At 33.3% G+C, this 14,950-nt stretch overlaps 1 protein-coding gene across 1 annotated transcript in view; it reads right to left on the bottom strand.

Annotated features, from left to right (window-relative positions):
• The window catches only part of ABCA12 (ATP binding cassette subfamily A member 12), a 164,405-nt gene that overhangs the window by 1,848 nt on the left and 147,607 nt on the right, over nucleotides 1-14,950 (bottom strand). Inside the window, exons 43-52 of the mRNA XM_006906757.1 lie at nucleotides 14,468-14,627; nucleotides 13,126-13,379; nucleotides 10,847-11,051; nucleotides 9,807-9,916; nucleotides 9,383-9,524; nucleotides 7,943-8,077; nucleotides 5,866-5,969; nucleotides 4,571-4,663; nucleotides 3,357-3,462; nucleotides 850-987 (exon numbers count right to left, since the gene is read on the bottom strand). Coding sequence (XP_006906819.1) covers nucleotides 850-987; nucleotides 3,357-3,462; nucleotides 4,571-4,663; nucleotides 5,866-5,969; nucleotides 7,943-8,077; nucleotides 9,383-9,524; nucleotides 9,807-9,916; nucleotides 10,847-11,051; nucleotides 13,126-13,379; nucleotides 14,468-14,627 — 1,447 coding nt within the window. The remainder of the gene's footprint in view (nucleotides 1-849; nucleotides 988-3,356; nucleotides 3,463-4,570; nucleotides 4,664-5,865; nucleotides 5,970-7,942; nucleotides 8,078-9,382; nucleotides 9,525-9,806; nucleotides 9,917-10,846; nucleotides 11,052-13,125; nucleotides 13,380-14,467; nucleotides 14,628-14,950) is intronic.

Below are 14,950 nucleotides of genomic sequence, written 5' to 3'. Positions count from 1 at the left end.
GGCCTCACCTTCAGACCCACTTCAGGGGCAGAGGCAATCAAATATTTTATACATCAGGTTGGTTGAGCTATGCAAAATTAATACACTGCAAAGATGATGAAGGATGCCCCGTGAAGCCTCGAGTTATTGAGTATAAATGTAATTAAGACGTAATGTGAGTAAAACAAAAGAATTCTGCATTTGCCACTTTGGTTGCCTGAATCTAGTGGATCTAAAAGTCTGACACCAAATTCTCCCTAGAAACTCCCATTGTATTCTAATCCAGAAAGCTAATCCATAGAAATACTATTCAAGAAACACATCAAGATCCACATAACTCACAAAGTGTCATCCCACTAAATCTAGTACTCCTATGCTATACAACTGACATTAGTATATTATTGCATACCAATTATAATTGAAAAAAAAAACTCATTGAATTGTACAATGTAAATACAAACAACTAATTGTCGATTATATTTTAATAAAGCCAGAAAACAAAACAAAACTAAACTAAACTAAACAAACAAATAAACAAAGAAACACACCAATGAAAAAGTAAGAAAAGTGTTAAAAGCTATTTGTTTTACAGGTGAAAATAATGTTTTTTTGCTTTACATAGACATATAACTTTATGGATATAGATATCTTGTAGATATGAAAATTTTTCTTTCCTTCATTAAAAGTAGTTAATTCATTTAATATTTTTTCCTAACATCCCAAAATGCACTTAGAAATGAATTAAGCTAAGATTTTAAGGTACGAGATTAGATATTGCTTTGACTGAAAACAAATCAAATGTCAATGAAAAGAAATAGAATGTGTAATTATATGTAACATTGTGCATATAGATCCTGGTGTCCAGCTTACCTCTTCCAGGGTAGTCTGACTCACTAAGAAATTTGTGATATTTAAAGCAGTCTTGTTGGTTTCCAGCACATCAAAAATGTTTGCAACTCCTCCTGCCGTGACTGGTACATGATACTCTAGCATGCTGAGGTGCTGATCCTGTGGGAACCAAAGGGAAAAAAAATGTATTTTGCAATGTCAGGTAACTGACTTGCCTAGACATACTTGAGTAAGAGCCAAAAAATAATACTGAAGTTCATTCCAGTGAAAATGACATGACAGTGTAAATAATGGGTATGTTTTGAAACTAACTTGCAAAGATGAGATGAAAAGTTCCATGAATTTCAAAGAGAAAACAAATTAAAAAGCTAATGAAAATTCTGAAGCATTCTGCATTCACGTGCACTTATAAAGCCATTATAGTCTTGCCTGGGAAAAAATACTATAGAATGGTATTTCAGATGTCAGATTACACTCAGCTCACATAAGCATTTTCAGAGATCACTTTTAGAAATTTTATTTTTTTAATGTAAGAATTGTAAAAGGCCAGGGATTAGATGCTCAATTTATATGGGCTAAAGAAGCTAGATTTCAAAAGCATTGTTTAGGAAATACCTCATCCAAATAACGCCACATGTTTTTCACAACTCATCCTAAAATTCTCTCCAACTTCTTTATGTTAATCCATAGTATTAACCATCTACTTACTAATCTATTTTTATTTTTTAGAGTATCTAACATCTTGCTTTTCTGCATATTTAATCAGTTACCATATCCTATTTATTTTCCTCTAAAATAACTCCCAAATTTAACCTTCCCTCTCTATTTGCACTCCCAATATAATCACCCTGAGTCTCATCATTCCACATCTGAGTTATTGCAACAGTCTGAAGAAGCCTAGAATCTGTATACACTCATATCTTCTGTCACAAAGCGCTGGATAATCTTTCCTAAATACTAGTTTGACCAGAATATTTACTTGCTTCAGAATCTACCCCTAAAACCTATATGGATCAGATCAAGACAGTATTTCAGCCTGGTGTTCAAGACTTCCATTACTGGAAACCCCTCTTCTCATGCATTTGCTCACTGCCTAGCCCCTCTCATTGACTTGTGTTTGCATCATACCTGTCACTGCAATCAGGCTATTTGACTTATTTTTTACTCCTAAGTTGCTGTTCTTGCTATTTCCTTTCTGGACATCTAGAAACCACCACATACTTGTAAAGAACGATCTGTTTAGAAAAGAATAAGACTTTTATCATCACTGCATTTGTCTTGTACAACCCTGGTCCCATGAGGAGCAGACCAGAGCGAATGTAATCTTAGCACTCAGTGAATAAGCACAAAGTTCAACACAGAAATTCATTGAAAGAAAAAGTACTATGACCAAAATGATTTGTGCAAGAAAAGCTTCCTTTAATTTTTCAATTTGCTTTTAATTTAGACAATAGGAAATGGGCTTTGATATGAATCGTAAAAGCTATTGTTTCTTGAAGAAGTTAGGCAAAATTCGAGAGGCTGAGGCAAAGGTATTTTGTAGAGATAAAAGAATTGTTTAAAAAATGTACTCTATGTTGCTCTCTACAATCACTTCACATTAATATGGGGTCTTATAGCTTATGAAGTATCTTTGTGGATATTTTATCACTTATTTCTCACACCAATCATGTGAAGTAAATGTCATTATTCCTTTTTTACAAATGAGAAAAATGAGGCTCAGAGATTTTCAAAGTCTTGCTGGAAATCACACAGGGAGAGCAGAACCTCAGCCCAAGGTTCAAGTTTCTCTTCACCATTCTACCCCTGATTACCTTTTAAAAACAACCATTTGCCATATTCATCTTGTACAGATTACCATGACATCAAAGATGTTATATAAATGATAACTTTTTTTTTCAATAAGTGAATTTATTTTAAGTATGTACTATGTGAGATATATAAGCATGTATCTCTATGTGTCTATTCTGTGGATATGGTAAAATGAAATTAATTGTACAATGTTTCAACTAGTGTGGGTCTTAAGAACTTTATTTCCAAGCAGTACTGCTCAAACCATGTGGGTTTATCTTCCAAATGAGGAAAATGAAGATTATCTCTTTCAGCTTTGACATTCTGGAACGCTATAATTTTCTTTTCTAAGAAAAAATGAGCTTGGTCATATAATAACTGTCATCCCTCAATTCATATACTTACGTATATAACTCAACAACTAATACAGTATGGTCATAAAGCCTTTGTGAGGAAGAAATAGAAGTATGTAAAAAGACTATGTTACTTTAACTATAAAAATATAATTTTGTAAGTATATTTGAAGATATTTGAAGATTGTATTTCAAGAATAGAATAATTTGAAGATTCTTTTCTTTCATACTGTGTGCCTCAGAGTATCTTATGAATCTTGAACTAACAAATATATTAAGATTAATAATAAAGCTACAATTAACTTGAAATTGGCAAACATCCACCATGATATTAGACTATCAAAACCAGTCAAGATTCACAAGGCAGAATATTCTCTAACTTACTTTTAAATAGGTTTTTGGAAAGTGCAGTTGCATGAATTTCGTGAGGGCCTCCATGCTAACTTTGGTATTCTTCACATGAACCTTGACAGTAAATCCTCGTCCAAACCTAGAAAGAAAAAGTGCAAACTACTATGTGAGTGACATTTTGCTGAAATAGCTCCCCTGGAATTCTAGATAATGAAACAGGACCCCAGCTGACCATTACAGCCCCTTTTCTTATATAAAGACGGTCATTTTGCCATAAAAGTTCAAGGCATGTTGCAAACTGGAAATGGTACACTGCCACAATTTTAAAAAATTTATTTCTACCACTATACAAAGTCAGACTCTTCGGGAAAAAGCTGCATTAGAAAGAAAATATAAATCTTGGCTTTCTTTGACATCCATGAATTGGTAATTGATGTCAATTTCTGAGGTTAAATACTTTCTAATTTAAAGTAAACAAAGTCTTGAGAGTCAAGTCATTGGAGATTTGGTGTCAACAGCAAAGATTAACATCACTGAGGCTTTAAAAACAGATAAAAAATAGATATACTAACTAACTGTTGGCACCAAGAACAGAATTTGTAAACAAGTCACAAAAGACTCTCTGAGAACAACTTATAAGGCCCCTTCCATCCTTTTTTCTTATCTTGGTTAATGTGATCTTATAAGAAAACCAGCTTATTGTACAGATAAAGGTATAACATCATGAAAGTATAGAGTGTGGAGATTAACATGGATAGATATACACATATATGTGCTCTGGCAAGTATAAAATATTAATTTAATTTTAATTTATTAGTATGATATTTATGCACATTTCCCCACTGTATTCTTCACTAAAAGGTTTTGAATGTGGTAAAAATGTTAAATAGCTACTGAAGCCCTGTGCAAATGGCAAAGGAACATGCTAGATAAAAATCCATGGCTTCATGTACCTGTCAAGGTCTAATTTGCTATTAAAACTCTTGAAACTGCTTCCTGAGGGTGTTTTGGTGTGGATTAATTTTTTAAAAGATTTTAGGGCTTGTAGGTTTGGGGGTTATTAACTAAAAATACATCTAACATTTACTAACATATTTTAACTTTAAGATGAGTCAATAATTAACTTCTCCATATCAGTTTTACTACTAATTGATGCACAGCCTCCTGATATAAACCTAGAAGGTGAGAATAGTACCATTAGATCGATTATCCTACATCATATGTTGAACAACACATTTGTTCTTCACCTGCTCTTTATGTGCTGCAAAGATCCAATACACTGAAACCTTCCATTCACCATAATGGCCAGCCTGGTACAGAGAGCTTCACATTCTTCCATGCTGAAAAATAGCAGAATCACATCAGAGTTCTGGGCACAAAAAACTGGGTGCAAGTTCACAAACATAAGCTTAACTGTTTCATTATGGCACCTTAAAAATACTGTTTTAGTTCCTTAAAATGGCTTTTCCCTTGAAGAAGAAAAAAAGTTTAAAGATAAGTTATATGTCTTCACATGGGATTTTTTACTGTTTATTCTCAAACTTGGGCCTATCTCTCTCACCAGGAGTGCCTTCTCTATCTAACACATTATTTCTTTCAAACTCTTTCAAGCTTTGACGAAAGGCCTGTGTTTCCCAAGGAATGTTCCCAAAATGACATTGAGCTTTTTTTCATTATGCTTTGTACTACCTGTTCAGTTGGCTTTTATGCATTTGTATTTATAACTAGTTAACCTGTACCTGATTATATAATTACTAATTTCATGGACTATAATAACTAGAGCAGATTTTCAGTATCACCCTGTCCATTTCATATCAAAGTTCATGGAAATTAAATGATTGGCTCCAAAAGATAGAGTATACTGGGGCAAGGCCAGGATACAAACAAGTCTCTTGATCATAAACAAATCTAGTACTTTTTCTACTATATGATAATTATAGCAAAAGGGTGAACTTAATACTCTTTTGCCAACCTTATAAGAAAGGCAGATAAAATGTTTTAGCAGCTGTTTTTACTTAACTGGTCTGAAGGGTCTACCTTCAAGAAGGAGACCTGTGAGCTGGTTCTTAAAAAATTGTGAAAAGACTATTTCCAATGGAAAGCACAGCCAAAGAAAGGATATGGTGACAGGAAAGGTCAACGAGTGTATGTGGAAGCACAAATCATTAAGATTGACTGATAGAAGATGGTGTCATAGGAAAAGAAGGCTAGCAATTTAGATGAGGTCAGATAATAAAAGGCTTTGCGCAGTAAGCTAAAAGATGCTGAACTTTATGTGATAGGCAATAGGGAGTCATACTTGAGCTAAGGAGTTCTAAATCATAAGAAATTTGTTTTTAGAAAGATTGCTTAGACCCCGTCCCACCTCAGGAGCTGGATTCTCACCATGAAACCTGCCTCAGTTGCTTCAAAGAATATAAACAGAAAATGCTTCCAACTCATTGTGGACATTTATTATTGATATATATTACATGGATTATCTGTTCCCATCTATCACCCTAAAATCATGTCATTTGACCTCAAACTCCCTGCATGCAGTTACCTGTGAGATGTGAGGATGACGGAACATTTATTTTGTACTTCTTCTGAAATGATCTTCCAGAGGTGCCTTTTTGACTTAGGATCCATCCCAGAGCTTGGCTCATCCTTAATAGAAAGTTACAAAAAAAAAAAAATATATAATATATATATATATATATATGTATATCAAATTAATTAATTTTTCATGAGGTTTTTACTTGAATCACTATATCTCACTTGCCTAGAACAGAAATCACTTTACAAAGTCTTGTGACTAACTTGTTTTATACTTAATAGGCTCCTTTCTGCTGCTGTCAAAAAGCTCAAAATTAATCATTTAAAATTGTCAATCTATTTTAAAAAGTATCTCATTGAAGTTGACATCCTGTTACTTTACACTTGTCTCATATTTCTTTGGAAAAAAATCTGCTTCAATTACTGACAAAGCAGAGTTTTTACATTTAATACTACATTGTCACTTGTATTTGAAGCAACAGCAACAAGATTGCTGCCTTGCTCCTAATAGTAGAATTGTGTCTGTGAGTGATAATATGCTATGTGAAGTGGAAAGAACGCAATTTGATTTTTCAGTAATATGTTTGAGGTGTATTTTTAGTTTTATGTTCTTAATTGAAATTTAATACTCCTTGGGGAAATAACCATAAGCTTTGCAGAAACTGCCAAGTAAAAAGATATAAATTATATTTTAAAAGTAAATGATATTTCAAAAAATTGTTCAAACATAAAATTAGAAATATAGGAATGGATAACCTAAGCAAACAATAATAGGGCCTGACAGATGATTAAAGAAGATTAGAAAAAAACTAAAAATAGAATCTTTAATGGAAAAAAAAAGTGGGTACATGGGATCACCAGAGGCTTGTTTTTATAGTGAGGGATTAAATTTAAATGTAAAGAAAGGAATGAGTATTAGTTTAGGGGAACAGTGAAGAGTGCATTGTCTGATTTGTGAAGACAATAGTATTTATAGTAAATGCACATAGAAGACACTATGGTGTCTTTCTCTCATAGCCTGTACTTCAGTTAGACTCATTAATACATAACACTTGCATAGTGCTTTCAACTTTTTGAAGTACTTTATGTCTATCATCTCACAGGAGCCTAAGTATTGTTTCGTTCAATTTAAGCGACACTTACACAATAGAATTCCATTATAAGCATCGATTGGCAGGAATATAATGCATTATAAGTTTCTGATATTACAGAAAGACGGGCTGTGCATCACTCTGTCTGGGCAGTTTACATGAATTGATCCTCTGTATGACTTAATCCCTAGTATAATGTGATTTATAAGTGGATTTTCATTACATATAGTCAAGGCTTTTTTCTTTTTTTTCTTTTTTATTTGAGTTTGGAGATTCTGAAATGAAGGAGATCTTGCAAAATAAGGGCAAACTTATTTCTGTGAAATAAACACCTTTTACAGTATTTGGTTTGTGGAGCAGAATGCTATGTTACTCCTGTGTGTAATTTACATTTCCAGGTGATTGACTTAATTTTCCAGTTCTTAGGAAAGTATAAATCTTGAATGCATATTTTGCCTTCAAAAAATCCAGAAAAAATAGAATGTTATCTATCACATCCCAGGCTAGGTAACTCATATTTTTAAGTAACAAGGAAATAAATTTTTTAGCACAACACATTGTCTTAAAATGTATCTTTCCTTCTTTCTAGAAGTTTAAACGTATGTTAGTTCACCTGATCAGTTACTAATAGAACCAATTTCTTCAATAACTGAGAATCAAATTCCCCCATATTCCATAATTTTACTTACTCATTTATATACCCTGAATATGTTCCAGCTACTTCCCATTCCCACGCCAAGTGTTTCCTCTGAGAGCAACTGTAACACAGCTGCAGACAAAAACATTTTTGAGGATGTACTGTTGTGGCAACAAATTATATGCTGATATAAATTCCCTGAATGAGATAGCGTAGGTAAAGTGTTTTGCAAAATAACCAGCATATAATGAGCCCTCCATGAATGTTTATTTCAATAAAGAGAGTGAAATGTTACACACACAATTGGATGTGTGGTTCTAATTATGTAGTAGCCTTTTTCACAATGACTCTCTTACCAGCAGTAGAATGGAAGGTTTCCCAATCAAGGCCAGTGCAGTGGATAATTTTCTTTTTGTGCCATAACTGCACATCGAGGTAGCTCTGTCCTTGTAGGGCATCAAGTGAAGTCTCCGTAGGAGTTTATGAACAGTCTGTGGGCAGAAAAGAGGAGTTAGGTTGACCTCCTGCTAAAATCCTTAATGCACTAATCAGAAAAAAACTGTGAAAAGAAAGTTCTATAACGAAGACATACATACCTGAAAAATTCAGACATTTAAACTTAATATAGATTTTATTTTTATTTTCAAAAGTCTACTTAAAAATTAATAATCATTAAAGAGATAAAAACAATTCCATGGAGGCTCATTTTCAAGTGGAATTCCCTCCTCCCCAAGTGTGTGTGTGTGTGTGTGTGTGTGTGTGTGTGTGTGTGTGTGTGGTTATGATTCCAAATTGTTCTTTCTGCTACAGAAAGCCCTTTATAAACTTAAAAATGGTAAAACAGAAATTGGCCCTTCTTAAGGCAGTTTTCTTGTTAACTGTCATCACTATTTCATCTTTCTTCTTACTGAAGAGTGAGTTGTCACAAACTCTTTAAGTCTTTAAAAAACTGACCCACTATCAAACTTTAGCATATTAACTGAGGAATCATAGATGCTTGTGGCTATTTCTACAGTTAAATGGTGGAATCCTAAGAAGATTTTGACAGATCCCTGGTGTTGCAAAAATAGAGGAAATCACCCCAAAGGTTAGCCATTCCATTACAAAGGAAAATAATTGTAGCGGAGTACAAAACCACATAAAAATCAAATTGGAAGCTATTCTATGTTATTAGGGCATTTCGTAGGTAATTCCATGTTTTAATATTTATCTGGACACTAAAGGATGTACAGGCATCATCAACCATAGCTCAACCCAGAGCCAAGGCAAGTGTGATCTTTTATTTGATAGTTCTTAAAAGGTAACTGAATGATCACTAAACCATGGAGCTTCTAAATCTGAGTTAAAAAATAAATAAATAAATCTGAGTTCACAGGTGTGTATGTGATATACACGATCAACCCAATACTATATCCATTATCATTATCAGGTGGAAAATGTCATAGCTTTCTAGATGTCATTTTGGTCTTGAAGGTAGATGGGTAGGAAGCAGAAGCAACGTTCTTTTTTTTTTTTTTTCGGTTACAATTGACATTCAATATTATGTTATATTAGTTTCAGGTACACAGCATAGTGGTTAGACATTTATATAATTTACAAAGTGATCCCTCTGACTACTCTAGTACCCATCTGGCACCATACATAATTCTTACAATATTATTGACTATGTTTCCTATGCTGTACTTTACAACCCCATGACTATTTTGTAATTATAAATTTGTACTTTTTAATCCCTTCACCTTTTTTTATTCAATAATTATTTTGAAATGAACTAGGTTTTCCAAACTTATACTCACTTCTTTAATATCTTTTTCTGGAATTCCATGTATCCTGGCATAGAAATACAGATGTTCTTCCACAGTCACCAGATCATCTAAGGCATCTTCCTGAGGGCAGTAGCCAACTAATGAGCTATGAGAGTCAACATGAGCCAGCGATCTGAATTGAGAGAATCAAAAACACACATGAGTTTCAAAAGATATTTCCCTCCTAGAGTCCAAATTTTGGGAAAGTAGCTCTATTTTTCTGGTCATGGTGAAGGGTGATTCTGATAAAAACAATAAAATAATCCCACCATCAAAGTTACACTTTAAGGTTTAAAAAATTCTACTAAGGATTTATTAATATAACTACAAAATAACATAAAGAGTTCATTTTAATTATTTTTCTCATTCAATTATGTTGTGCTTAGTAAGTTGAAGCATTCATTTTTTTTTATACCCAGTCTTATTTCTGATGAGAATGTTTCCACTTGAAGGAATTATGTCTCCAGTCAGCATCTTGAAAATTGTGGTCTTTCCTGCTCCATTCACCCCAAGAAGGCCAAAGCACTGGTGTGGGGGAGAAAAAAAGATGTAAATCTTAACCAAATCAAAGACATGTTACTATTGTATCTCTTTCCTTCTTCTTGGGTGAAATAAATTACTCTAAAAAATAAATCACTGGAATTATTATTCATGGGTATGCATTCTTTTGGCATTTGATAAAACTTTCTCTTTTAAAACTAACGGGTACTTATGTATCTTTTCTTCCTTTAACAACATCTGAATGAACATTTGTGTGTCTGTGTGCATATATATATATGTACATATATATATATATCGCTTGTTTTATATATATTATAGGATTCCTCTGCATGACATGACAAAATACCCAAGTAAGATATACTAACCTGACGAAGTAATTATATTTATAGATTTCACATTATTCATACAAACTTTAATCACAAGTTTACTGAATAAGCTACTGAATCAATAATTTCTATATGCTGTTGAATAAATTTGATGCTCTTTACTTTGCAGCTCTGCTCGGAATATTAAAGGAAATGCCCACATTCCCTCTCTCTTTTCAAAACTGCCTTAATATTGCTTCTGTGAAAACGGCAAAAATAAATATGGACGCAGTCTAGGACCTCACTATGATAACTGATTTCTTTACATTGTTTTTCTAAGAGGCTTGGAAACTAAAAGTTGAAGAGAGCCCCTGTACAGGCTTCTTGACTAGAAGTCCACCCCAAGGAGGACAGTAGCCTGGGAAGGGGACAGAGACTCAGTTTGTGGTGGATATTCCCTGCCAGAAGAGAAGACCTATAGGGTGGGTAACATATGGACACTTGTAAGTTTTATATATAGAATCTATCAAAATATTCAGAGGTTGGCTTTCATATTTCTAGAAAAAAAATTAAAGAAAGAAAAAGATTTTTATTCATTAGTTATCATGCCCAAATTAAGGACAATTAGAAACTAAACATTGTTCCTTACCTCCCCCGCAGGTATCCCAATGCTGATGTTGTTTACAGCTATAATCTTTTTGTGGATAAGTTGGTAGGTCTTTGTGAGACGATGGAGTTGGACCAGGTCAAATTCATCTGCACCATTCTCAACTCTTAATCTCTCAGCCCGCACATCTTCATCTTCATCTATTGTCTCAATTACAGGTGAAGAATTAAATTTTCTGAAGAAGAGTCTAAAAAATGGATCCAATGATTTTGCATCAATGATTTTGAAATGGCCCCACTCAATTTTGACATGTTTTAATGGGTTGTCACTTTATTAAAAATGTGCTGTCACAATACGAGATTTGTTTTAACTTTGTTATGCATTATGCTACTTAAATAACTTAAAAAGTAGTATGAATTCTCTTCACCATATTTGCTTTGATATTTGGAAAATGGCTTTTGCTTTCTATGCTTACATGCTTATAGATTCACTGTTACAATTCAGATTCCTAACTTTAGTAACACGGAGGTCAGTGGGTTTGCGAGTTACTTTCTACCAGAACCAGAGCTACTGATAAGACTCACACTTACAACTCTATAATCAGTGATGACCGTTTTTTTTTTAATTCTCTCTTTTTCTTATATCATCAATAATATGAATGTTATTCTATATTTTTTTTTACTGTGAATGTCTTACCTAGCATCTACCCAATATATTAAGATTATAAACCCCGAAAACTCACTAAGTCTCAAACCCACTTCAGTATTTTGCCTAATGAATAAATATCAAAGTATACCAAACCAACCCAAATTTAAAAACCCTACAAGTCAAGTCTTCCTTCCAATGTTCTTCTCTCTCTTAATGATATCCTCAAAATTCCAACTGTGATGTTTTCTTTGAATTTTCCCATTCCCAAATCCACTCATACAGTCAGTCTGCTAGCCTTGGAAAAGCTTAATATTATCTAGTCATTGTCATCGATCATTTTCTGTCTATTTCTATTACTATCACAAGCTTTCACTCTTTCTCACCTAGATTTCTCCAGGAACCTCAAACTGCTGCAGGGTCTTTGACTCTTCCATTCCCATCTGCACTAGCTCCATAAAATCACACCTCCTGAAGCACCATGTGATCACATTACTCTCTGTTCAGAAACCTTTAGTGCACTACTATTTGTTGAAAAAGGTCCAAATCATATCTCTTTAACCAAGGATTCAATAAACTCCATAATCTCCCAACCGCATACTTCAGCTTCTACTATTTATTTCATTACATTTATTCTATGTTCTCAAATCATGTCCCAAATATGTACTCATTTCTCAAATATGTCCCAAGATTTTTTTCTTTCTCTTTGCTCTTGTTGTTCTTTTTATTAAGTTTTATTTTCGATAGGCAATACATATGTATCATATATTAAAATTAAAATGGTACTGTAGAATATATAGTGAAAAGTAAGTTTCCTATAGCCATATATCATTTTCTTCAGCAGAGGCACACATAACTAGAGATAGTCCATGCATGTGTATGCATAAATAACATATATTTCTTTCTAACTCAAATGGTAATATACTTTACACACAGTTCTAAACCTTCCATTTTTCATTTAATAAATGTTAGAAGTAATCTCAAATATTATATAGAGAACTGTATCATTTTGTTTAATGGCTGTGTACTATTTAATTTAGGAATATATGTATACAATTCATTTAACCAGTTTCTAAATGAAGGCCATTTAGATTGTTTTCATTCTTTTGCTATTAGAAAATGGTTGCTATGATGAATCATTTTATACATATGTAATTCTGCATATTTGTGAACATATCTATAGAAAAGAAATTCCTAGAAATCGAATTGCTGGGTCAATGGTGGTTGTTTTTCTTTTTCTTTATGATTCTGTCCTTACTTTTTTATTTTCTTTTCCCAAATCCATTGTTAATGTGCTAATCCTCAATCTTCTTTCCCCATTTCTATTTTCTATTCTTCCAAACTCAAACTCAATGTAAACAAAGACTCCATCTCTTGTTTATGTAAATATTTTCTCTCTACCACTGAATCTTAATCTCTTTAAGACTCATGGCTCTGCTTACTTTTAATCTCCAGTCTACAGCAATACTTGCAGACACATAGTGAAGTTTGACAACTATTTACTGGGTGAAAAAAATGGTGAATTATGTTACAATTAAAAAAATTTTTTTTTGAGTAAAACATTTCCATACTAATGGAAAATCTTCAACTATTGACCCCTCACTAAGTATTTTTAATTGAATTCCATCAAGGATGTCAAACACTATGTTTTCATTGTTTTTTAATTTTTTTTTTACCTGAATTTCTTTATTAGCCACTCGTTGATTAAGAGTCGCAAGAGAAAGAACATGGTGCCTTGAGAAACCAAAGCCACAAACATTGCACCTAGTTTATCCATCTCAAAGGTTTCACTTGGGTATTCCACACCGTATGCTTTTAAGAAGTCCAGGACTGACTGTTGTTGAGAAAGTTCAATCAAACCATAGCCAAAACAGAATTGTGGGAAAATCAGGAAAATACGCTTGAGGGTTTCCGAAATAAGTTCTAAAGTCTGAAATAAAGAAATAAAAAATAGAGCTCAGTGTTAAACTTTCAATAATTGACAAAAATTTAATGTAGAGAAATATTGGAACCTGTGAATCTTGTCTAGGTTGGCAATTATTTCACACGTATGCTGGATTTACATATAAATATTTACCCTAACCAAAAGGTAGAGATTTATTACTAAGATATTTTTCTTGAGATGATCTAAGGTGTCAGGCCAACCCTTGAAGGCAGAATCACTCCTACACCTGCCTTAGATCCAAGGAATGTGGGAATAGCATGCATGCTGGGGTGTGATGTTGGGTGTTGGTAAGCGCCTGACTAAAGAAGGAACTTAGTATATTTTCAAAACCTAATGTAATTTCTACTTGAAGAGGGACTAAAATCGTGAAATGAGATAGAAGGAGAAAGACAACCTCTTTTACTGAGAAGAAAATAACTCATTTTCATGTTATTCACACTTGGGGCCAACCACTTGCACCTCATGAATTTTCTTCTTCCTCCTGAGTGTGCTTGTTTTTTCCTCAGGTCACTTCGTTTCCTCTCTATTCTTTTCTATTCAATTGCCTGACAGTGTTAGTGCTTCCCTTCTCACTAATCATAATTGTCAGCTCTGAATGGAAAATGATACTTACAATGAAGTAGGCTCCAATTCATGATTAAAAAGGAATGAATTAGGTTTTTTCTCTATGAATGTTCAAATGAATCTTAACCCATAGACATATAACTAAGCCATTGTGCCTGTCACTACCATACTGTAACAATTTTTTAATGAGTAAAAAGTTTAGCTAAGTGGCTGCGTGATTTTCGTAGTGCCATACAATATATCTGATTTCATCTCTGTCACCCCACTCAAGCTCTATCATATGTCAATAGTTTTGAGGCTGGGGAAGTACAATCATAAGAATTAACCTATGTGGAGCCTAAAAAGAATTTTAAAAGGTTATAGTTTCACCTCTACTGAATTTAATAGAATCTAATACAATTCTTCTCTTCTATTTAAAGAATGCAAAATACAGAAAAAGTTTCCACCTTGAGTATGTTGAAGCATTTGATATATTCACTGAAGTTTAGCAGACCAATAAAGGACCTTACCGGATCATTCGGCTTTTCCTTGGAAAGAAAGTATACTACCGACAAGGAAACAATGGAATTGATGCCAAAAAAAAGGTTGATGCAGACGTAAGTGATGAAAGCCATTCCAGTTTCATGGAAGAGCCCAGCCAGCAAGTACATCCAAGAAAATGTGGCATACCTGTATGTTAATAATACTAAGGATTAAAATTATGCCTAATTATTTTCCTTTATTAAATACATACATACATATATACATATATGTATACATACACAAATACATACTTAGATGGGACTCCAAAATAAAAATAAACACTAGAGATGAGTTGCCAAGCCCTAGAGTTTGATCTCTTGTTTATTCTATTCTCTTTAACAACAGCAGCTACAACAACAAAAATTCACAAGATGTGTTTAAAAATAACAATTAGAAGCCCCTCTTTTAAGGAATCTTGAACAGTCTTACATCATGACAACTTCAAATTAATTCCTCCTAGAGTTGGTGTT

This window comes from Pteropus alecto, unplaced genomic scaffold, assembly GCF_000325575.1.
Source record: "Pteropus alecto unplaced genomic scaffold, ASM32557v1 scaffold110, whole genome shotgun sequence".
NCBI classification, from domain to species: domain Eukaryota; kingdom Metazoa; phylum Chordata; class Mammalia; order Chiroptera; family Pteropodidae; genus Pteropus; species Pteropus alecto.
The sequence above is the reverse complement of the archived record's forward strand: the minus strand, read 5'-3'. Positions and strand labels throughout refer to the sequence as shown.